General features: G+C 44.0%; 2 protein-coding genes across 2 annotated transcripts; both read right to left on the reverse strand.

Moving 5' to 3' along the window:
* Positions 1 to 979: 979 nt before the first annotated feature.
* On the reverse strand, positions 980 to 8,640 carry DDX47 (DEAD-box helicase 47). The gene is made up of 12 exons (XM_051624571.1): positions 8,526 to 8,640; positions 7,944 to 8,037; positions 6,408 to 6,596; positions 5,651 to 5,722; positions 5,291 to 5,409; positions 4,694 to 4,765; positions 4,454 to 4,570; positions 4,146 to 4,292; positions 3,710 to 3,847; positions 2,276 to 2,346; positions 1,655 to 1,784; positions 980 to 1,566 (listed from the first exon to the last, which is right to left on the reverse strand). The coding sequence occupies exons 1-12, from the start codon at positions 8,616 to 8,618 to the stop codon at positions 1,447 to 1,449; spliced, it is 1,362 nt and encodes a 453-aa protein (XP_051480531.1). The 5' UTR covers positions 8,619 to 8,640; the 3' UTR covers positions 980 to 1,446.
* Positions 8,641 to 13,043: 4,403 nt separating this feature from the next.
* On the reverse strand, positions 13,044 to 17,940 carry APOLD1 (apolipoprotein L domain containing 1). Its single transcript, XM_051624622.1, has 2 exons — positions 17,849 to 17,940; positions 13,044 to 15,659 (listed from the first exon to the last, which is right to left on the reverse strand). Exon 2 carries the CDS (start codon positions 15,652 to 15,654, stop codon positions 14,914 to 14,916), a length of 741 nt encoding a protein of 246 aa, XP_051480582.1. The 5' UTR covers positions 15,655 to 15,659; positions 17,849 to 17,940; the 3' UTR covers positions 13,044 to 14,913.
* Positions 17,941 to 24,681: the final 6,741 nt, after the last annotated feature.

Here is a 24,681-nt window from a genome sequence, read left to right on the forward strand (position 1 = left end):
AGTCAGCATACCCAAGATCTGTGTGCTTATTTATCTACCAATGATCTTGGACTGCTTTCGAGCTATCAAACCTGAAGGTGAATATTCAGATTTTATTAAATTGCTACAAAAAGAAGCACAAAGTAAGAACACTGGCACTCCTCTCACACCAGGGAGTACTTTGGCTCCTCAGAAAGAAAACAGAGCTGTTTTAAATAAAAAGGAAAAAACATGTTTCCCTTAGTTTTAACCATGCTCTGGTTTTTGTAATTTGCAAAACGTGCTGCCCCAAACAAGAACTACAAAAGCATTCTGACTAGCGTAACATTAGATTTGACACTATGAAATAACCATTGTGCTCATCCCAACTACCGCAGCAGTTTCTGCTTTCCATTTAGACCTCAAAAAGACTCTTCTGAACATTATTTTTAATGGCGCAGAAAATCCAGTTTATGAGTGGTTCTAACAAGACATTAAATTTTCATGTTGAATGACCACAAGGGAGGTTCTCACTCTTCTGCACCCACCAGAAGTGTCCAGTGTGAAAATTTGTATTGCCAATAGGACTAGCACTAATATGGTTTGATATGAAGATAAATACAAATACAATACTTTTTTGCAAGAATCTACTTATACTGCACTGTCCGCCTATGACAGAAATAAACTGGGAAACAAAAGAGCTTCTATACCCGGTTTTCTGCACCACCCAGCTCCTGAGCTGCTTTCCTTTATAAATAGCACCCTCTTGCGTTGGTTTGTGAGTACTAGGAGAATCGCTACCTGCCAATCATTACAGATTCTGGATCGAATTCCAGGCAATGAATAGCCTAATCCGGCTAGAATAGGTTCTCTATGCTGGGCCACTCTTCAGCTAACACATCTAAGGTATTAATGTCACATCTGAATAGCTAAGACTGACCTAAGAAGAAAACCTTCTGGCAGAGCAGAGAGTCAAAATGAGTGGAACAGGTCAGTGATAAGCCAAAGAAAACCAGGTAGCTTTAAAATTAAGCAAAATATATTTGGAGTTCTCCACATCACACATTCCTTCACTAAGGCAAGGGCATCACAGTTGCGCTTTAGAAACTCAGTTGCTTCTTTTTCATTTCTGACAGATCTGACCTCGGATGCACTTGGTGTTTGGACAGTGAGACAGGCTGCAGCAGTGGGAAAGCTGCACTCACATGACACCTCTTTGTGAAGGACCAGGGCCAGACCACAGGTGCTTTCAGGTCCAGAGCTGGTAATCTGTTATCTCTCAAAGAAAGACTGGGCCCATGGTACTACAACAGGACAAGCTCAGTCTGCAACTACTGAAGCAGAAAAGAAGAAGTTGTTTTCCAGGACTGCCCAAGTTCGTAAGTAGTTCTGAAAAAACGTATGCACTGGAGATGGCTTGGTAGACCATTTTCGCCGAGCTCATGTAGCCATAAAGAGAAAAATAAAAAAGTCTGCTCAAATACTGAACTAGAAGGCTTTCCTTTTCTTCTTTTTTCCACCTGCCACCTTATTCCTGACACCAATAGCTTCTTCTGTGTCATCATCATCATGCCGAGATCGCTTCTTCTCTCCCTGCTCCCGCAGCTCCTGCAATCAAGAGACAGACCAAGAGTTCTGGCACCTGAGGAAATTCAGACTAGAACAGCAAGTAGAGGGATAAAAAGCCAGCACCCACCATTCGAGCAAACCTCTGGGCCTCAGCCACACGCTCAGTCATCATCATAACTTCCTCCTCTTGCATGGGGAATGCTGGCAGCTTCTTGCCAATCAGGTGTTCAATGCGCTGGAACAGCTCTACATCGTACCTGAGAAGACAAAACACCAGCTTGAATCAGACTTTCTGAAAGTGCTTCAGCTGTCACCACCCACAGACATCACTTCTTATCTTCAGCCCAACGGTACTGGTCGCTTGTGCTAATGGTTTCACAAGATACTCTTAACCGCATCAAAATGATGCCACTGTTTGGGATGTCTTCACTGATTTATTCAGCTCATCTTTGTTAAGAAGCATTTGGCAAAGGCTTTTTTTAGACAAGTACTTCAGCATTTATCAAAAAAACATGCTTACTTAATCTGCCTTATATATTATAAAAATGTATGTATATTATACAAACAGGTCTGCTCACGACATGCCTGCTTGTGGAGTCTATCCTAGACCTTTCTCCCTCCCAAGCCTGGACTTTCAATTCTCTCCCCATTACCTAAACAAATCTAACTGGCACATCAAAAAGAAAAGTAGTATATTCTTCTTATCCAGGATGAGGTCAGATGTTTTCTGCTACATTTTAACACTTACTGTGTAACAAAGGTGATAGATTTGCCAGATCTCCCAGCTCGAGCTGTTCTCCCAACACGATGAATGTAATCCTGAAAAAAAATAAGCACTAAGATACTAAAACACAGAACAGATGTGATGGGACTCAGCCCATATATTTTTTCTTTAGGAAAGAACTAGCAAATGGGAAGAAAATACAGCCAGGAGTAAATCCTCAGGACAGTATGCAGCATCAGGATTTGAGAAGATGTTGGCTTGTGGAGGTACATCTTTGGTTTTAACATTTGAATACTTCTAAAGGAGAAAACCACATCCAGTTATTCAAGACTGCAGGACAAATGTAGCAATACGTAACTTTGATAATGAATTATCACTTCCTTGGAAAGTTAATATTTAAATAAGCCCTTGCCTGCATTTTCACTCTTGGGATCTAGTGCTCTACATAGTCTGTCTTCCAGAAAAACTCTCTGACAAGGACATTTAAATTTAGCAAGCACAGTGAAAGGGAGGATTGAATGAAAACAATTTGGACGTGTCTGATGTATCGAACATTTTCAGCTTACATGGTTCTAGGCTGTTTTCCAGGTTTTAAACTGCATTATGGAAATTAAAATACTCCCTTCTCCATGCAGGTTATGTGGAGAAAGGAAGCATCATCGGAAAGGATGTGTTTTGTGACCTGGTTAGAGCAGAGGGGCACAAAAAACTCTTAACAATGTAATTCCAGCTGATGCCACCACCTTTTCTTTTTTTAACTTTTGCCTTTTTACAATTTCAAACGCAGTGTCTTTAAAAGAACAATAAGAACTGTTTGCAATGTGTAGTATCTTTGATTATTATAAGGAACAGTAATTCCTGAAATGCATGTTAATGGCATGCTTTCTGAAACTAATCCAAGAAACAAAGTCAGAACCCTAAGATAAGTACTTTCTATAAGAAAAAGAATTAGTAACAATTTTTTGTTTAGCTTGCTGTACTTTTGTAACATGAAAGTGAAACATATTCAAGTAATCTCTCTTGATCAAATCTCTATTCAACATAACGGGACCATTTTTACTTTTTTTGGGTGGGTTTTTTTGTTGTTTTTTTTTTAATTTTTAGACACAGTTTAAAATGTGAAGGCAGACCCGGATCACAGGAACAGAGATGACTACCTGAAACTAGTAATATGTTAAAACTTGTTTTCAAGACTGGAAGCCCATTATTATAATATGGCTAAAAACATACTCAGAAATAAGAAGACTTAGAGAATGCCTCTCTTCTTACTTACAGAATCAGTTCTACAAACTGAGATACCAACTTACCTGCAGAGGCTGAACTACATCTCTTAATCTACAAAAATCTGAACAGGACTTCCAGTCAGCAGAACAGAGAAAGGTGTTTTTGTTCCTCTGTCTAGTCTCACTACATCTCCCAGTGGGCAGAAGCTCTCAGCTGGCACATAGATTAGCTTACCTTAGAGTGCGTAGGAATATCAAAGTTTATCACAACATCTACATGTGGGATGTCCAGACCTCTGCTTGCAACATCAGTAGCCAGCAGGATAGAACGTGCCTTTGCTTTGAATTTGTTTAGAGAGCCCAAGCGTTTATTCTGGAAGAGGAGGACAAAAAGAGAGTGAGAGGATGTTAATCTGGTTAATATACTCCTGTTGAAATACTGCTACAGAAGAGCTGGGGGAGACTTCTGAAAAATCTGGCTTCTCTATTTTCTTGTTGAACTAGTACAGAATCGGTGGCATCATTCATGTAAGTTAAATTCCCTAGGGATCAGTGCAGTGCACAAGCTGTGAAATACTTCTTCTGCAAGGCAGTTGTGCCTCAGTATGGTTCAGCTCATTGCCCACGCAACACATCTCCTGTCTACTTCATTCTGTGGCACATGCACATACCTGACTCATCTGCCCATGGAGAGGAATGGCAGTGAACCCCAGGTTGCGGAGCAGTAGAGCAGTCCTCTGAGTGTTGTTACACGTACTACAGAAGATCATGAAAGAGTTTCCAGCTAGTTCACTCAGGATATAAACCAGGTAGGTGTCCTGTAAAGAAACAAAGGGAAAAAGAAATAAAAAAAAAGATAATTATGTATGTCACATTAAAGAGGAAGTATAAGCTAGAGAAGATGACAAGATATTGAGCAGATGTAGGAACAGAAACACAAGACACAATCAAAAGAGCAAAGAAACAGAAGTGGCATTACCTTGAATTTGGAGGGGATAAAAATGTAGTACTGCTGTAGTTTTTCAACTGTCTGATATTTGGAAGAAACAGCACATTTAACAGGATTCTTCAGAGCAGCACGCTGGAGTTTTTGAACCTGGGAAGTTTAGTGTAAGTTAGTACTAGATGGACAGAGATCCTGTCAGAAATCTGTATCATACCGTCTAGTCAACAGGATAGCCTTATGGAAAGAGAACTAAAGTGAGGAGTCTGCTCTCACCTTCTTGGTCATAGTAGCAGAAAACAGGAATGTCTTTCTGTCTCGAGGAATCACTTTTAATATCTTATCCACCTGTAAAAATAGAAATGAAATGGAAATACTGAATATGACAGTAATCAAGACATAAGTGTCCTCCAAATATAACAATCATCCAAATAAAGAGAAATGCATGTGTGCAACTTAAGACTCACAATAGGAACAAATTTCCCCTCTTCTAAATGGAAGGTTTAGACCAATAGCTAGTTGATAACTGGGCAGTGTGAACTCCAGAAGCCCAGTAGCAGTGCAAATAACACACAATACTCCTGCAGGAACCTGTGTGTGATAGTATTTGGCAGTACCTGCATCAATGTCAGGTGCTCCAGAGAAACCATTAGATTTTAGAGACAAAACACCCTCAAAATATCTTGATAGTGCTCTGCTAAGAGCTCATGCTAAGTTCTATTCCCACCATAGACTTATGTGCAATTATTAGATCTGAGTTACAATTTGCTATGAATTTCTACAGAACAGCTCAGTGTTTATTATGTGACCGTATGAAATTATTTTAAAGGTACTCATCTGGCATTGCAAACTCCTCTTTTAGCAGATTCCTACCTCTGTCTCAAAATCCATGTTAAGGATCCGGTCAGCCTCATCCATCACTAGGTACTTCAGAGCTCGTAAGTTGAAGCCCTTTGTGTTCTCCAGATGATCAACTAGACGGCCAGGGGTTGCTACCAACAAAATCACAGCAGCAAATTTAGAATGAAAGCAAAAGATCCAAAGAGGCAACAGAGTCATCCGTTACAGAAATGAGACTTTTCATCCAAGAGAAATAAAGGCAGATTGCTTTGCAGGCAGAAGTTTTTCATAGAATATTCAGAGTGTTTTGAAATAAGACTAATGGAGCTTTTTCTTTGCACAACTACAGTTTGATAATATTCATATCCCATATGCCCAAGCACATAAACTTACCAATTATAACATGTGGTTTCTTGGCTAAGGCCAGAGATTGAGACATCGTGTCAATTCCACCCACAATAACCGCTGCAGGACAAACAGAATATAAAGAAACTCTCAGTGTCTCACCAGCCAGACCATGGCACTGCAGTGCTTCCTCCTACTCCCTGCCACCCACAACAAATCTGTACAAATGAAAAGCTACTTATCTTTAGGAGAATTCACTTTATTTTAGCACATTTGACATTCTCAGGCCTCTTAAGCCATACAATTAAGTCCTGACTGGCCCTGGGCATTTTATTTTCAGTTGAAGAGCTACAGGGAGAATCTATTTATTGCAGCCTAACTCAGCTGCAAAAATCAAGGAATTCTAAAGATACCCACAAAACTTTTACGTTTTATGTGTCTCTAGATACTCTTTGTCTAGAGAACCAATACAGACAATCTGAAGGAAATATTACATCACAACACAGAGTGGAGCTCTATGCAATTTCACTGGACACAAACCTACTATTGGGAAAATTTTCTTGTACTTCCATATTTAATTGTTTGGACATAAAACGCAGAAGAGTTGCAGACTACTCCATGAGGAAACACCACTCAGTCTTTATTTCCCAAACCTGACACCAGATCTCTGTCTTCCACCATCACAAGCTTTTCTCACCTTTTGTTCCACCCTCCATGCAAATACTCTCTGCGTGTTCCTTTGCAATCTAGAGCTGACAAACTTCAATCTTCAGGGAAACTGCTCCAATATCACAAAGCTACTTACCACTGTGGACACCAATGGAGGATCCAAGAGCTTCAAACTGCTCTGAGATTTGAAAGGCCAGCTCCCTCGTTGGTGTGAGGACAAGAGCAAATAACCGCTGAGGTGTTTCCAGCAGTGCCTGAAGAATTGGCAAAGCAAAAGCACCTGTTTTTCCAGAGCCAGTTTCTGCCAGTCCAATGATATCTCTGCCTGTGAAAAGCAGCAAGGAGGCAAGAACTGTTACAAACCCAGACCAGAGAAAGAAGCCTTTACAGTACTGTGCAATAAAGCACAAAAATTTCCTAAGGATAGGGAAAAAAAAAAAAAGGAGACAAAAAAGGTAAAGAACAATGGACCAAACCAAAGAATTTCAGAACAACTCTGCAGCATTTTCAGTGTGACTTCATTTGTACAATAACTGGTCTCAATCCTTTCCATTCTCTAGTTAAATTCTGCCAATATACAGGTTTTCATACAAACATTAGATTAAAAATAAATAAATTACTTTATAATTTCTCAAATCTGTCAGTTTACAGCCTATCAAACTCACATTTCACAAGCCACAGTCAGTTTTGTACTGTTGATTAAGAAAGTAATCTAAACTGGTTTGGAGCAAGATTAGGACAGCAAGTTCTTTGCCCAAAAGCAGTGCAGGCAACAGGGTAAAATTTCATCAGTAGAATCCATTCTGACCTTCTAAACCCCAACAACTGAGAAGAACATGCTGGCAACAGGCCTTGAAGTGTCGACAGCTTCTCAGGAATGCAACCTTACTTTTGTGTTTTTCAAGAGAATCTTATATGTGGAGTAAAAGAGTCAGACAACAGGTAAGTACTAAGATAGAGTGGACACTGAAAATTTATTCCCATTCTGTCTCTACATTGTTCTGTTCCTGCTTCACAGTGTTTTGTATTTAAAAAAAAAAAAAAAAAAAAAAAAAAAAAAAAAAGCAGTAACAAAATATCTGAGTGGCAAAAACGTTTGCTGAATTCACTATTTTTTTCTGTAGTATTTCAGGTGTTTACAGAAAGTCACTATGGTTTGGTTATTATTCACTCCAGAATTCCGATTTCAAAGAATTGCCTGCTCACATCAAAGCAGATTATACAAGCTATGTAATCAGTCAAGACATCTCGAATTTCGGACACACACTCTAAGTCTGTACCAGAAGAGACACAGCCCTCAATCTATCAGAATTTTCCTGTGTGTCTTTGAACATTTCAGAAAGAAAGTGGCTGATGCTCAAATAAAAGAAAAAAAAAATAAATCTGTTCCACATGAGTATGAGCTAAGCAACCATAGTGAACACTCAAGAAACCACATTTGTACCCATTTGAAAGTCTGCAATTGCAGGCAGTGTTATAGGAGACGTTACTATTCCAAGCTCCACCTGGGAAGGACAAAAGAATGAACACAGACTACTTCTAAACAGAGATCTTCAACGACGAAGTGAGAATACTCTCATCCCTGCCACTTACTTCTCAGTCAGCAAAACACATTCACATAGAGAGCTCCCGAGGCATCCCAGATTCAGGATCAGAGAAGCACACTGCTCACCTTGGAGAGCCACTGGAATAGCCTCAACCTGGATCTTTGTTGGCGTCTTCCATCCTAACTGGTCACAAGCTTCACACAGGACATCTGTCACTCCCTGAATATCAGAGGAAAAGGAAACAAACATCACCAAGGAGACCTAAATTATATCACAGAGTTAAGTTAAATACATTCTGCGACAAAGCCAAGCTTGTCTCTAGCAGAGACAAAACCCAGCAGGCCCTCAATGCGACTACATGAAAGGTCAGGCTGCTCACGGTGATCTCCACCTCCATCACGAATTATACTGTTCAAAACTCTTTGTTAGCGGTGACTGCCATAAATAATAAAAAAAAACAACCTCACCGGAGCGGAGGCCTGAGCTCCCCAGACCTCCGGCCCGGACACAGCACCAGGCCGGCAGACCGAGACAGGTCGTGCTGAGCGCGGCGGGGCGGCCTGGGGCGCGGCCCACGGGGCCGGGCCCGGCACACGGGGCCCTGCGAGCAGCTCCCCAAGGCCAAAGACGCGGGACGGGGGCAGGAGGGTCCTCTCAAGACGGGGGAAGGCGCAGCGGGTGCAGAAGCGACTCCAGCCCGGCCTCACCAGGTCCTTGAAGCTCCGCGGCTCTCCCGCCGCCTCCGGCTCCGCCGCCGCCTCCGGCTCCGCCGCTTGACCGGCCTCTTCTCCCGCCGCCATTTGGGAGCGTCACGGCCCGGGGCGGCGCGGAGCTCTCCGGGAGCTGTAGTCCCCCCCGCCCCGCTGGGTGTGCTGGGACTTGTAGTCCGGAGGCGCTGGCCCTTCGGGTGCGACTGCAGCCGGGCCCGCGCCCCGCGGCGGGAAAGCAGCGCCGGGAGCGCGGAGCCGCGGACGGGGGCTGTGCTGCCGGGAGGCAGCGGGGGGCTCGGCTTCTTGAGGCCAGAAAGCGTCTGCTGCGCCTGGGACTCGTCGGAGCGCAGCCCTTGAAGAAGGGGCAGTAGCGCTCGGGGTACCCGGAGCCCTGGTGTTTCCCGGCCTGAAGGAGCAGGTGTTGGCTGAGTTGCCGTGTCTGGGGGAACGTGTTGACCCTGCACAAGGTTGTGAAGCAGGACGCTTGGGGAGGCCTTTGTAGTAAATGTGTTCAAGGCTTGTTTTCTTCAAACTTAATTTGGCTTCTGTAAGTTAGAAAGGGGGGGTGCGTTTTCACTCATCTCCAGGGAAGGGTGAGTTATGGAGCTCTAGCCCCTCGCCTGGGGATCAGAGCACACTGAATGGCTGCGGGTGAGACCTTGACCTCTTGGCATTAACCAGAAGCGGCCGAGCAAGCCTCTGGCCTGCAGCTCCGCGCTTGCGTGGCGTGGGCAGCGTGCGTGGTGGTGGTCTGGGTTCGTGAACGAGACCAAGTGAGCTAGCCAGGCACAAAAATACAGTAATATATTGAGACTTATGTATTTAATACGTATAAAAAGCACATTAACTTCTTCAGAAGTGCTGGTATGAAACAGTTTTAAGTGCTAGCGAAGCGGGGGGGGGAAGTAAAAAGCTGTCATCGTTCCACCTTGTTTTCCTGTTTACAGTAATTGTCAACGTGCAACTTTGAAGTGCCAGAAACACATGAAATAAGGCAAACCGTGCCAACTCATAGCATGAAATGAGAGAACTTGGGATGGGAATAGATGCCTTTCAGTACTAAAGTCTTTCAGTACTTAAAAGAGACCTGTAAGAAGGATGAGGACAAAATTTTGAGTAGGGCCCGTTGTGATAGAACAAGGGGTAATGGTTTTAAACTAAAAGAGAGTAGATTTACACTGGATATAAGAAAGAAGTTTTTTACAGTGACGGTGGCAAAACACTGGAACAAGTTACCCACAGAGGTGGTAGAAGCAGCATCTCTGGAAACATTCAAAGTCAGGTTGGATGGGGCTCTGAGCCACCTGATCTAGTTGAATATGACCCTGCTCACTGCAGGCAGATTGGACAAGGTGATCTTTAAAGGTCCCTTCCAACCCAAACTATTCTATTATTTTATATTTCTAAGATGCAAACAACCCTCCAGCTCTCCTGATTGCTGCTGTCGTGACTCGGGCAGAGAGCCTGCAAGTACACAGTGAGAGGTGAAAATGGTTATGGGTTTAGTGCCCACGAGGGAGACCAGCATGAAAACATCATGTCATGGTGGTAGTTTCTGAGCTCTTCCATTTGGTCTGGGTGTGGCCTCTCTGATCTATAGCCCGAATGCAGCAGGGCAGCCTTACAGCTAGGTGAACCACCTTTGTGTTAGGGAAAGAGGTGCTAACATCCAAGACTCAGGCTTCAGAAGGACAGCAGAGCCGACTGCAAAATGGAACTTGTGATTGCGTTTTTGAGCAGACCTCCCTCTCTCTTGGTGGTTGAGAAGCCTGGCTGGGTGTGCTCTCAGTGGAAATGCTGGCATACCTGAGCATCTGTCACTGAATTCCAAGCATGCCATTTCCTCTGCTCCCAGAACAATGAGGAAAGTGAGAGGAAATGCGAACAAACTCTCTACGTGACAGGGAAAGGAGAGGAAACCTGAAACAATTCATTGGGCAGCAGTGGCAGTGAAGCTGCTGCATCCCACTGTGCTCAGGAGCAAAGATTTTAAAATAATATAATGATAAAAAATAACACCTGAAAAAAAACAAGCAAAAAAGCCCAACAAAAACCACTTGCTAGAGTACACACTAGTAATGACCATATCTTTCAAAAAGTACAGCAGTCTGAGCCATGACCTTGCTATATATCATTAGTGCTAAAGGTTAAGCCTGGCCAGCACTTAGACATGAACCCTTGCAAGGGTCACCAGGATGCCTCAGGAAATGGAGTCTCGGGGATGTGGATGCGACAGGAAGTCACTGCTTGTGATTCTTTGTTGAACTCATTGCCCATATAACATGGTATGTGCTGTTTTGATGGGGAATAGGGTGGAGCAGTTCTATTCTGGTGAAATTCCAATTTGGGTAATTCCCTTTTGCCAGTAAATGTGTTTGAAAGTTCCCTTCTGTCCTAAACTGCTGTTGGGACCACTTGTGTGAGAAAATAAGTACCTCTTCTAATGATAATTCCCCTTTTGTGCGTTTCAGGACACTGCAGACTGCACTGGATTTAGAAATTTTCACTCCGTGGTTTTTAGACTTAGCTGTTGACCAACTATGTTCCTGGCCCTACTGCATGTTATAACCTGAGTCTGCCTTATGGGGGACAGGGTGGCATCTGCATCTGCCTCAGGTGAATTTTAGTGCAGCCTTATGCATTCACAAGGGATGCATAATCAGACAAGATGGACGGTGTGTACAATAGGTCACAGTTAATGGTAACTTGTCCTGTCTACCCACTGGGATACCCAGAGGGGATCTATTGGGATATCCTGACTCCCTGACTGTACTCAGGCTCCTTGTCGCAGACTTCTTTTATTGTGTGTTCAAAGCATCCTGTGGGACTTGGTGTTGAAATGATGCTTGCATTTCTGCTTCACCATTGAATCATTCCTCCTCCCTGCAGCGATTCAATAAAAGGGGAGTAAAAATGACATCAGGAGGCCAGGCTTCATAACTGCCAGCCCAGGCTAAACATTAAATCACACACCTACGCTTCTTCCCCTGCTGCCTAGCTACCAAAGGAAGGGTTCTACCAGCACATCTACTACTTTGAAGGGTAACTAACATGACTACTAGCAAAAAAGCTGCTTATCAAAGACACTTCTCCCAAATGATGTTTGTGACTCCAAGAGAGCCACAATATTGGAATTAAGCCAATACTAATACTGGAGTTCGTGCACCCCTGTCCCAGCCCAGGTCTGTTGCTCCTAGTACTTTCTTGGTACCAGCACTGGTGCTTACCTGACCCAGCAGTGAGCTGTTTCAGACAGAAAAAGAAGTAAGAAATTAATCTTACCCCCAAATATGGTAGATTTCTGCCAGCACATCTCCCAAAGCTGGCTCCTCGGTATCACGTGAGATCCAATGCTCACTGCACGGGAGGAGACAGGTTGGCACAACCATAGCTGGGTGAGGAGAAGAATACAGCCACCTCCTTCCCTGTCTGCTTGTTGCTAGGTCAGGTTTAGCTGAGGTGTGACAGCATGGAGTCCGATTCACAGGACCACTTGGCTTAGAAAGTGTCCAAGAGCACTGAATGGGTTTTGGAGCAAACTAAGTCACACAGCTCCTTTGTCTCATGTAGGGTTACAGATCTTCCAGCCTGCAGGCCCCACTCTCTGCTTGAGCCTCCCTTACCGTTCCTAGCAAACAGACCCCAGAGCGGAGTGGCTGAGACCTGGCCAGGAGACTGTCTATTACACTCACACAACAGCACTGTGCAACAACCCAAATCCTGACTTTGAGTGAAGGATTAGCTTAGGGAAAAACAGAACAGAAGCAGGATTTTTTTTTGCCTGTTTTGTGGAGACTGGAAGCAAAATTTGTCGCTCGCTGCTGAAAGAGTGGCTGTGATTGCAGCGCAGAACTGTGCTGAGCAGAGCAAACCAGCCCTCATGAAGCTCTAAGCTTTCAAATTCAGATCCTCCTGCTGTCTGATTAGTTCATTCAGAGCTGTTTTTTCTGTGTTGTTCCCTGTGTGTGGACATGTGGACAAAGCTGCATTGCCTGAAAACTGGGGAGGTAGGAAAAGTATGTACTACATAATTTTCTCTGTGATGATAAAACTAGCCATCGCAGAAGCATGGTAAAGTTGTAACTGATCTGGCAGAGTTAAACTGGTGATATGCTGGAGCACTAGAAAAAAAATGTGCATTGTGTCTGCCTTTGCATAGTATGTAGTTCAGACTCTACAACCGCACTGAGGTGCTCACACATATGCACCTCAGTGTTTGCATGTCAGAGACCAACATCCACAGAGTACACGGGCTTATGTGCACAACAGGATATTCACTCACACAGACATAAGCACATATACTCATAGACAAATTCCAGCTGTGTGGCATGGAGCTGGTGACCTCCCTTTTCATTCATCCTTTCTGAGCATGTCCAGCTGCTCACATTGATTCTCTGGCTTTAGTGCCTGGAGGATGAAATTTAGTAGAGTGAAATTGAGTAGGGTGAAATTGAGTAGGGTGAGCTGAGGGCAGGAATGTGGTCACATATACGTGTGCAGAGAGACACTGACACAAAGCGTTTCATATTAATTTAATCAAACCAACAGGGTACTTGTTCATTTCTGGCAAACAGGCATGGGCATTACAAGCATCTGAGTCACACTCTGAGCAACCAAAGCTTTTGTTCTTCTTATGTGTAAAGCTTCAATGTCATGAGAGGAAAAGACAAAAACTACAAGGATTTAAGATTTGGAAGATGAAGTGTTGCCCTTCCTAAGAGTTTTCTCATTGTTACAGAATTACAGAGTGGGTTTTTCTGATCATTTTGATTCATGCATCTGCAGGGAAGTTTCCCTTATCCACTAGGGTATACTTGATACTTGTGGAGGTGGAATTATCCCTGGATTAACTCCTCTAGTTGTCTCAAGCTGGTTTCTGGGGTCTCTTTCTTGTACCTCTTCCAGGTACTGACATGATCCCCCGTCATTACAGTACTTGAGCACTTTTCAGTATTGTCCCAGAAACATCCTTGTGAGGTAGGGAAGTGCTACTATCCCCATTTTTGGACAGAGAACTGAGTCACTGAGGGGTCAAGAATCATGAGGGACATATTTAGCAGAACAGTCACTTGAAATAAGGTCCCAGTCGTTCATCCTGCTTCACAAGTGCTCTGTCACGGAATCATCTTACTCCTCTGAACCCCTTCTGAGTATTAGTACCAGTATATATTTTGCTAACATGAAGCCTTCCCTGGGAAGCCTCGCTAGGCGTATGTGTAGCTCTCCATGAGTGCTGCCTCCTCCCCCACAAACAAATCACTGTGGGTCTCACAGGCTGCTCGACTGCACAGAGGGTGGCACCTCCACCTCTCAGGTGTTCTCCCGCCACAGCTGGACTCTAGCTCAGACCATTAACACCAACCTACGCTTCCCTCCCTGCTGCAAGAGGTATAACTGCTTTCTTCCACCAGGGCCCTGAGGCAGGCTCTGGTCCCAGGATTACTGACCTGTCTTCCTTGTCTTGGTTCTTAAGATCTGTCACTACTTGACCATGTTTCACCTGTTTTATAACTACCAGCATTCAGACCATGCTTTCCTTTTCCTACAGGGACTTGCCCTCCCTCACAGCCAAAGAACAGGTAACTTGCTCTCACACACCACAGACTTGCTTTGCCTCTAAGAACACCTGCTTTCCTTTGGAGCAGAGGCTTGCTTTTTAAGGAAAAAAAAATATACATCTTTAAATACAATATAAACATCTTAAAATAATCCTGTGTAAATAAATAGAATGCAAACATCACAGTTCTCAGTCTGGAGAGATTTCTTCAAAAAGGGTAACAATTTCTGGCCCTGCTTTTTCACCCTGGGATGATGAGCCATCCATATGATGCATCATATCTGGAGCTGCTCCTTCAACAGCCTTTCCAGATGTACCTTGGCAATGGGACTGTACTCTAGCAGAAATTGGCAACTGCTGGCTTTTTGAGGGTACCCCAGCTTTTTTACCACTCATAGAGTCATAAGTTATTTACAAACCAGGTTCAGTCAGCACCAGGACTTCAGGAATTTTGCCAGACTCCTGACCCATTTATTTTTGCTGCCTTGGGGGTGAAGAGCCAGGGAGATGGCTGGGGAAACGTGGGTCTGAGGAGCAGCTACCTTCCTTCAGGCTCTGGGATCTGATGCCCTGTAGTCCACATGTCCATTATAACCTCTAACCTGAATCAAGTGGCTACTGTCAGTTGGTGGTGTGTATGTCTGTGGAAGCTTTAGCTTCCTATCAGGAAGGAGTTCGTGTTCAGATATAGATAAGGCACATCAGAGGTGTGTGCACGTGTGGATTGACACCACCAATAGTATGATAGCAACAGGTAGCAGTGCTAACAGTGACAATGAATAATGTAATGTCCGCAAGCCTGGTTTTAATTAAGTGGCAAACACTGTTTCAGCTGGATGGTCTCAGGATCTCAGCAGTGGTTTTAGCCCCCAAGTTGAGTCTCCTGGCGCATGGGGAAAGCTCTGTCCTGGATTCAAGAAGTTCACAGACTTCATCCATTGCTTTGGTGCATGTCTCAAGATTGGCAGCCAGCTTCTGGATTTTGGCCCTCAGGACAGCCTGGCTCACTTTTGTGACCTCCTTTGTGTACTCTGGCACAAGGAAGCTGTGGGAGCCGCAGAAGACCATGAAACAGACGGAGTTGTACAGTGAGATGGAGGCCCTCTTCTCTGATTGGCGCAGTCTGGGGTCCCCCGGGCCCTGCCCCCTGCGGAGGAACTCCAGGCAGCCGAGGATTTCCCTCATCTGTTTCCGACAAGTCATTGCGATTTCCTGCACCTTCCTCACCTCCCGGGAATTGCAGAGCACTAAGGAGAGATCGGAGGTGATGCTGACAGCCCCCCCGGCAGTGGCCAGGCCCAGACCCACAGCAGATGCCAGGAGGGAGACTCCCAGTGTCGCCGGGCTCAGGGACAGCCCCACAATGGCAGTGACTGCTCCTGCGGCAGTCAGGGTGCTCCCGCTGACGTTGGCAATCAGGGACCTTTTGCGGAGCTTGTTGAGTTTACGAGCCACCTTGTGAAGGTGAGCAATCTGGCCACGCAGCCTCCGTCTCTGATCCAGCAGCGCTACGTGGAAGTGGTGAGTGGGGTCCAGCATTTGGGGACAGGCAGCACCATTTCTCTCCATGGCCTCTGTCCAGAAACAAAAAAGGCTGCAGTGGGATTTATGTTAAAAAAAAGAACAACCCACGAGACATGCTGAGCCTGGACCACTATCTCCGGGATGGCATGCAGCCAATTCTATTTTTTTTTCTTCACTCAGCTACTTGAAGGGTTTCTGTCTGCACACACGTACATACTCACGTACACACACTCACGTACACACACACACACATGCACATACACACATTTAAATACCATATTACACTGTAATTTTCAGGCAGAGGAACTCTTAAATGTTTTTCTCGTTCCCTGATAAGACTAAAATATCTTAAGGACTGGAGTCAGAGGTTGTTTTTACCTCTGTGAAGACATGAAATATCTTCCAACCCTGAAGACAGAAATTATCTTGAGATTAAGTGACTCAGTGCCCAGAGTACTAATGCTACCAGAACTAATGTGTTGTCCCCATGATGGGATTCAGAGGACCTGCAAAATTCAAGGGCATCTTTCACAAGAAAGGCCACGCTCTGAGGAGGTGAAAGCCACATATCCCAGGTTGCTATTTAGGGGTCATTTTCCATTAAAGGAGGACAGACGGAAGCTGCTCAGGGGAGCCAGGGTCTGTCTTTTCCATATATGAGGGGAAGCCCATTGCTGCCTCAGATGGATATTGTGAACATCCTTCCTTTCTTTAAGCGTAAGCAACTCAAGGTCCTGCAGCATTTTTTCCTATTGTAACTTTGCAGCAGGGTCTGGACAAAGATGGGAACTGTTGTTCTGTGATGCTTAGTCCAACCTGTCTTGGTGGATCCCCAGTGACAGTGGCGAAGGAGGCCTGTGGTCCTTGTTTAGAAGGTTCACGAAGGGCACATCAGAAAGGAAAACCCACTTTCAGTGCACACTGCCTTGGGGATGGGGCAACAAGGGAAAAACAGGGGCAATACAGGGGCCTGTGAACAGGAAAGGCTTGAAAACTGCTGGCTGTGGCAACCTCCCCTGGCAAGATAGCAGGAGAGTGTCTTCCCTTCTAGAGGGTGATTTTTCAGGGTTTCAGTGCTAGGTGATCTCTTTTTGCTCTCTCTGTTCTTTGTCACAAGCGTAGGAAGAAATGTTCCAGTAAGCATTTGCAGGTTGCTCTAGGGCTACAAAGTGCTTTTCAAAAGAAGATAGCACCCTTACCCCTGCTTCCATACAGTGCAACAAAGGCAAAGGAGGCAACAGGAGTGATGTAGCATTGCCAGTTGTCTGGTGGGAACAGGGGTTTTATGCTACTTAACACTGCACTGTGCACAAGGCTGTGCTGTTTCTGCACCTAGCAAGGTCTAGCCATACAGCTAAAAAGCTGTTTGTGGTTCATAAAGCCCTCATAGCCATAAGAGGCCTCTATAGCAGACATATAAGACCCAGTAGCAGAGCCAGCTAAGAAAAGTATTTGTTGCTGCAGCCGCCTTTTAACTTCTAAGTCTCCTGTACCTCGTGAACTGGAGGTGCCTGGTCCCTAACACAGGCATGTGATATAGTTGGGATCCCTGAGGCTTTCATTCTTCAGAATCCTGGTGTTTCAGGAGGAGAAAACCTCGTACCAGGAAGAGTTTTCCATCCTGAAGTGTGTAAGTAAATAACTCTCACTGCAATTTTTTTCCCCTTCTACTGATCCTAATCCATCTCTCACAGAATCCTTTAGGACCTCCCCCTACATCCTTCAGAGCAATGACCCCAGCCCCTCTTACTATCATTGGGCCATCTGAGCCACTTAGTTCGTTGTGCTTTCCTTAGCTGGAGGCAGTGTCCTCTTATTTTTTACACTATAGTCAGAGATGAAGCTGAAAGCACAAAGACTAACACTAAACTATATGGATACTGGCATTGCAATGAATTATTAACATTTCTTAAATGACTTAGCAATGAACAATATGATAATCATTAAATATATTGATTCCTGTGGCTTAACAATTTGACAGATGTGCTTGCTGAGAACAGTCTCAGGTAATAACAGCAGCCCTCTCACTGCGGTTAGAACAGTCATTCTCTATATAGCATAAACCATACAGCGATACATGTCTTGAATACACTGATTTAAACCAGCATAAAGGAAAACAAAACCAACTCCTGCTAGTGGAGAAAAATCTCCCCAAAAATAGAGGTATACATAAGTCCAAAACTTTTAAACGCTTTCTTAGTACTTAGAGAAACTCCAAAAAATACTGGTTCAAACTTACCTTTAGTTTCCAGCTGACCTCCCCAAAGACAAATTTTGATCTGTTTCTGGAGGAGACCAATTTATAGCTCCTGTGGACCAATTGCTGCAATGGGAATGCTTTGCCTCATACTGGGAGTTTGCCATTTCCTGCTCTCCCTTGTGCAGAAGGATGTGACACACTGGAAAGTGACCTGTGGGACAGCGAGCACACATCATGCTCAGGAAACGATCCCTGTGAATGAACATTGTGTGTTCGCTTTTCCTGAAGTGTAGGGGGAAAAAAAAAATTAAAAATCTCAGCCTATTCCTGGCGCTGAGCTAGTGCAGTCATTCCCTCCAGGGAACAGTTGCCTTTCCTTTCCCTGAAATAGCAACTGACTTTACTCTGTGCTGGAGCTACCGATTGCTTGATGACTGAATTTTCCCCCCGCCCCATGTCTAGAGCCAGTGGAGCATCAGCCAGCCAGCAACTCCACTCAAGGCCAGTGTACTTTTAAAATCTCAGCTCTTTGGGACAATCATGTATGTGACTGGCTGGAGCACAGCAGTGGTGTGTGAGAGCTGTGTGAGTGCTCCATTCCATAAAAGGGAAGCAGCTGCCCCACAAGGTGATTGCTCTGAATTCCCATCTCTTCTGTTTCTGAGTAGATAAAATCATGCAGCATCCTGCAAAAGGACTGATCTCTCTTTGGTTTTGCCCTGTTCCTTAACCATGGGCACCATGGTCTTTTAGAAACAACCAAGTTGTTTTCCTAAGGCACCTAGCAAGCAATCAATGATCAAAAAAGAAAGGGTCATTGGGATCCCCTCTTTTGCTGCCTGCTGTGGCCTGGCAGTTGTGCCCATATAGATGTGGCCAGAAGGAGGATGTGATGAAGTTGCTGGGAAGGAACAGCCCCAGTGACACTCCTGGTACTGCCTTTCACACTAACCCATGGCCAGGTATAATAAAATCATTGGATAGTTTCAGAAAACAAAGGATTTTTTGGTGGCACTAAGTGGTGTGACCCACCTTAGACCAAAGTGGCATGCGTCCTTAATGACACAGGGCTTGTGGTGCCAGGGACATCAGTTTTGAGCAGTTGTGCCTGAAGTTGGGTCATCTACTTTTTTGTTGGGTGGATTCTTACTCCTCAGGGCTTTTTATTGACAGGGGACATTTGACTGTGCCCTAGTGTCCCCCTGGCCTGGCTAATTGGAAAGCTGCCTAGCTGTCACTGAGTGGTGAGGCTTTACTGTTGGATGTGTGAGATGTGTAGCTGTGCAGTTGTTGGAGCTGACTTGAAGAAGGGACATGGACTGAGAGGCAGCAGGCAGGGAGAGGAGAAGGCTGGGATTTTTCAGCTCAATGGCAGATTGGTTTTAGGTCATCTTAAAAAGACTGTGAAACAGTACATCAAGTGTTTTGTCAGGGGTGGGTCAGCATGAGATGGGACGTGAATGAATAAATAAACAGCACTGAAGAGCTACTTCAGCCTGTCACAGACCTGGAAAGAGAAAATTCCAGGTTTGAAGATGATTAAATAAGCAATCTTTGTCTGTTATACTTTGTACATATTGCACATTGTCAGGAAGATGAGTTTTGACACTGAAGGAAACTGCTTTAGCCCTTCCCTTTGTTATAGCAAACATATGCTTGAATCAGAGCCCATCAGCCTTGATTTGCAGTTGGTAGACACCAGAGTTCTTTCATACATTCCCAAATAGAATAGGCTTTTTAATTTTTTTTTTTTTTTTTTAAATGTAACTGCATCTGCATTAGGACTTGTGCCAGCAGAGGTATCTTGTTAGGACAGTGAGTTTTGGTAAAAATTAAATAATGAAGAAAATAAAATACAAAAATCTAGAATAAGCCTGAGAAAATGACACAGCTTTGGTTGCTCTTCTTCCTTTCCCAATGCTCTTCTTTCAGTATATTCAGCTGAAAAATGTTGTCAGAATCCCCTGCAATGCTCATTGTGTGGGCAAGGGTGTGATTACACTGCAGAAAAGACAATTCAGTTTTTTTATATTATTCCCTCACAGAGTTTCCTGCACGCTGAAGGACCTGGACTTCATGCAAGATGAGATACTGGTCTCTGCCTAGGATGGTTTCTCACAGGGATCACACCCCTAGGCTCGTTCACTGTCTAAAGATAATGTTTCTCCATAATCCACCCCAGTAATGAGGTGGATATCCAGAAAGTAAAGACTTCCCATGAGGAGCTACATTTGTCAACTTGATTTCTGGAAAGAAATGTGTATCAGAATAAGAAACATTATTTCATAGGGTGTTGCCCTACAGAAATACACTATGATCTGGTTTTGTCTCTGCTGACAAACTCACAAGCATCCTTTTTGGTAAGATTGCTTGTCTTCTCTCCCACTAATAATTACAGAGACCTCATCCAGCAAAGTAAAACCTCCTGCCAGCTGCAGGTTTTCCTCAACCCCTCTGCTGCTGCCACCTCTTCATCCTTGTCCTGTCAAGTGCTTGAGCTCAAGGGTGGAAGGGGCACAGCAGGTGTTTCACAACTAGCATGGCCAGAAATGATTACTCTTCTCCACCCTTTCTCATCTAGTGACGTCCTCTTGAAATGGGCAGAAGCCAGACCCTTGCAAAATCTGCCCTGAGGGCATTTTGTGGGAGCAGATGACCAGCAAGAGGAAGGAAGGATGTTCTATTGCCTCAGCTCACTTCCTTCCAGTGGATTTTGGCAGAATGGACTGGTCTTTCTGTTCGTGTTCTCTCCAGCATAAGGGATATATAGCAGAAGCCATTATGCTGGAGCTGTTTGGAGCAACTGCAATGTAACATTTGAATATACATTTAAAACATTTGAAAATGGAGTTTCAAAGATACACTTCCTTTATTAGCCTTATTTTGATTAAACAATAGAGTAAATTTGAGTAAATTCACATTCATATATAATCTTTTTAACAAGGGATTTCTGTCATGCTTGGTACTTTCAACCTTAAATGCTGGATCCTGGGGCTAAAAATTGCATTTTTGTTTTAGTTTCTTTTTCCTGCAGTCAATTGAATCAATGACTAATCTTAACACTTCACAGCAAGACATTCGTTCACATTCAGCGGGAACTTGAATAGGCCAGGCCTAAAACAAATAAAGCAAATTAGATCAGAAAGGGCTGTATCAGCTTTTAGTAAGCTTACCACTAGATGTAAATTACTTTTTTTGAAAGCATTTCAGAATGAGACATGCTGCTCTGGACTCTCACCAGTGTGTGTGGGACTTCAGCTGGCTTTGGGGAAAGCTCCAAAGGACCAGGGCAGTGTGGGGGGAACAGAACAGTCTGTGGGATGGAAACATCTCTTGTTAGTTCCAAATAGGTAGGATATTAGCCAAGGGCATTAGCTGTGCATGTTCCTGTTTTTTGAGCAAACATTCATGTAGGAAAAATACCATCCTAAATTGCCTTGTCAAAATGCTGCCAGCATTGTCTGCAGAGATCAAGTATTTATTTGGACATGAAGAATGAATTTCTGCAACGGACTTAAACAGATCGGCTTATGCTGTCATTTGCCACATTTAATTATATGTTTCAGTGCAGGCTGTATGGCATAAGGCTCTTTCTGACTTGACAAAAAAACAACTCCCCACTTAGCCCATATGTCTCCAGCCTTGCCTGTGGCACAGCTGATGTGACAGAGTGCAGCCGAATGCAGGTTCTGCTGAGACTGGTGCTGCGGGAGGACTTTTCTCTGTTCAGTGTCTCAGCAGTGGCAGCAGCAGTGCCACAATGAGCAAGTCTGGCTTCCCATACCCTCAAGCACTGTAGAGAATGGAGAATCGTTACCATGTTTCCAGAACTGCAAAGAAACCGAATAGCTTGGTGAAGATTAGAAATTAGGTAGCCTGGCTTCTTCTGCTTCTTTTCCTGTGGACTTATTTTTTGATATCTGAGCTCATGTTGCAACATTTCCCTAGAAGGAAAAAAATAGTCTGATTCTTCTCACCTACATAACTACTTATTTTCATGGAACTTGAAAGGTCTGTTTCTTTGAAACCTTAACTGCTTTGTCAAATTCTGGCTGAGGTTGCCCAGGAAGCTCAAAAAAACTGCCAACAGCCCTGCTCCAGAACTGACATTTCTGTAGGGAGCCAGGCTAGAAAAATCCCTGTGCTCTGCAACCAAAACTCAAGGCACAGATGTCCATGTTTTTTTATGACTGTTTGCTGGTGTGAATCTTGCAGTTTTTATCCAATCTTTGGTTTCATGCACTGCTCTGTGATCTTCCCCCTGCCGGGGTGATGTCTGTGTCCTCCAGTGTGGGAACAGGAGCTGCTGGTGTAGGAGCCTTTGGTGGCATTTCTGTACCACATGCTGGCAGATCTGGGCAGTGCCCCTAGGACCACAATTTGAATGGGAAGGAAAAGCAGCTCAGCTGGGAAACTTGGCAGCATCAACATATCTTTACCAGGAAAACTAATGGGCTGGAAAGTCTCATTGTAAATCCCTAAAGCTAGTCTTGGGAGCCTAGAATAACAGATTACTGGGTAGATGTAGCTATGAAATGGGTGTGTGTGTTTTTCCATCAGGTAGCACAGGACAGTGCTTTAGCCTGGCTCCCCTATTTGCCTCCTGCCAGTAGCAGATTGCTGTCTGGGGCAACAGTCACTAACAGAGATGGTCTCACTCTCTCTTGCCCCTCAGTGCTCATTCTCAATTGCTCTGATATGGCCATTGGTGGCATAACAAGTCTCAGCTTTGAGGGTTCCTAAAAAACTGTAAACTCGAAGGCTTGAGGGTACCGAGCAACAATTCATTAATCTGTCATGGTGGAAGGAAGGGCTGGGAAAATGAACTTTTGTCAGGAATATTGGATTTGGTGTCATCCTGTATTTGGACAATGAAAACTTCCATATGATCCTTTCTCTGTACATGTCACTGAACAAGCCCAGAAAGGTGCAATGACTGGGTTCACATCCCTGTCTGCTTCCCTATCAGCTACCTGGGCAGTAGCTGGGCAATGTGATTTCAAATGTGCCCAAAAAGCATCTGTCCTGTTATTGAACCAACCATGTAAAAAAAAAGGCAAAAAATCATGAGATGATATGATGCATTGTCTCAGTGCATTGACATTGTCTGACTTAAATTTTTTAAAGAAAATTTTTCTTACTATTTTTATGAACTCTAGTATTTCTTTTCAAATAACTGAAATGAAAAAAAAAGTTTGTTTGTGTTTTAATTTGTGCTTTTATTTAATTTTAATTATTCTCGTGCTGCTGCAAATTAACCAGCTGTTCTATTGTACATCATTTGCAGCTAGTCAATAGGGATATTTAATATTCATAACAGTACACAGGCATTTCATTGAAAATAGCTAACAAAAGAGAATTTGTAATAAAATGTAGATATTGGAGATGGAGTGCTTTTTATAGATTGAAGCTGCATTGCAGGTCTGCATGTTAATTCCATATCAGTTTTACCAGTGATGCTGACTTTGTGTTGGGAATATTCAGCTTGAAAAACTCAAATTTCATAAAATGGGATTTGACTTGTCAAATGGTCACAGTCACTTGTCACTGTTGCATTCCTTCCTCATCAAATAAAAGACTTTATCCACAGTTCTTACAGAAACTGGTCCTACATTTGGAGAAGATGAACCAAAAGTTGAAAGGTTTGGCCTGTAATGGAAGACCAAATCCTGGACTCCTCTAAATATTTCAAGTATTTTCTCATTTTTTTTTTTTAACACTTGCAAAACCTGGTTTTGGGGGTTTTGGTTTTGTTTTTTTTTAAAAAATTAATAATTTCATATTGTTAAGCTTTTACTTACCTAAGATTAAGGTTCAGCAGAAAACATTCCGTATAGAAATGCGTTGTGAGAACAATGAAATACATCACATTGATTAACCCTCCCATCTGGCACAGTAGAAACATGACAGACACACAAGGACCTAATTAAGTCCAGGAGAAACTGAAAACTATTACCTTGAACTTCAGACACGGGTGCATCTTAACTATTTTCAGCCCTCTTTGAAGGTTTACACGCAGCCAGTTTATTCACTTTCCGAAGCTTCCTCTAGAGCCAGGAAAAGAAACAGCCATCCCCAAAGGCTGGTTCAGTCCACCTCTTTCAAGCATCTGCTCTCTAATACATGACTTACAGACACCAGTTCTTTATTCTTCTCCCTCCCCATTTGTCGTTCCTCAGGTTTGATAGTTTTGTGCTCTAATTTCAAGTGTCCTGTCCCACAGAGGGGCAGAGATGGGCCAGAAATTGGCTCTGGAACTCAGCACTTGGTATCCTTCAGTGCCTAGTGGGAGATGCTATTGCAGAAGAGTGTGGGTGGCAGTGGTACATCCCTGCCCATCCCCTTCAATAACAGACCTCTTTTGGCCATGAATTTATCTGGCAGCTTTTGATCCTGCTGACTCCAGCTGCCTCCGCTGTCTCCCAAAAAAGTCCAGAAGTTCCCATTTACTCATGGTATAAAGAAGTTTTTTGTTTGTTTGTTTTTGGTTGGTTGGTTTGGTTTTGCCTGTTTTCAGTTAATGTTCTCCTTTCATAAAGTGACCCTTATGCTATCTGTGTGGGATCAGGGACATGAAAGTCTCAATGGGAGATCTGGCAAGAGCATGTCACAACTCCTGTGAGGCCTGAGAGCCTGTGTTTCCAGAAGAGGGGAAGCTGCTCAGCTGCAGAGCCAGGATGTGGTGGGGACGGGAGCTTGGCGTTTCTCCCGGGGTTCCTAGTTCAGATGTGTGCTGTGCCTGAGCACACTGCTGCCCAGTGTCCCTGAAGTGATTTCACAAGACTACAGGCATGGTCAGCAGATGCTCTTGGCCCAGGTGTATTTGGCATGCTTCCTGCACCCTCCTGAACAAATGATCAGGACATGGGAGG

Source organism: Apus apus, chromosome 1, assembly GCF_020740795.1.
Source record: "Apus apus isolate bApuApu2 chromosome 1, bApuApu2.pri.cur, whole genome shotgun sequence".
Classification (NCBI taxonomy): domain Eukaryota; kingdom Metazoa; phylum Chordata; class Aves; order Apodiformes; family Apodidae; genus Apus; species Apus apus.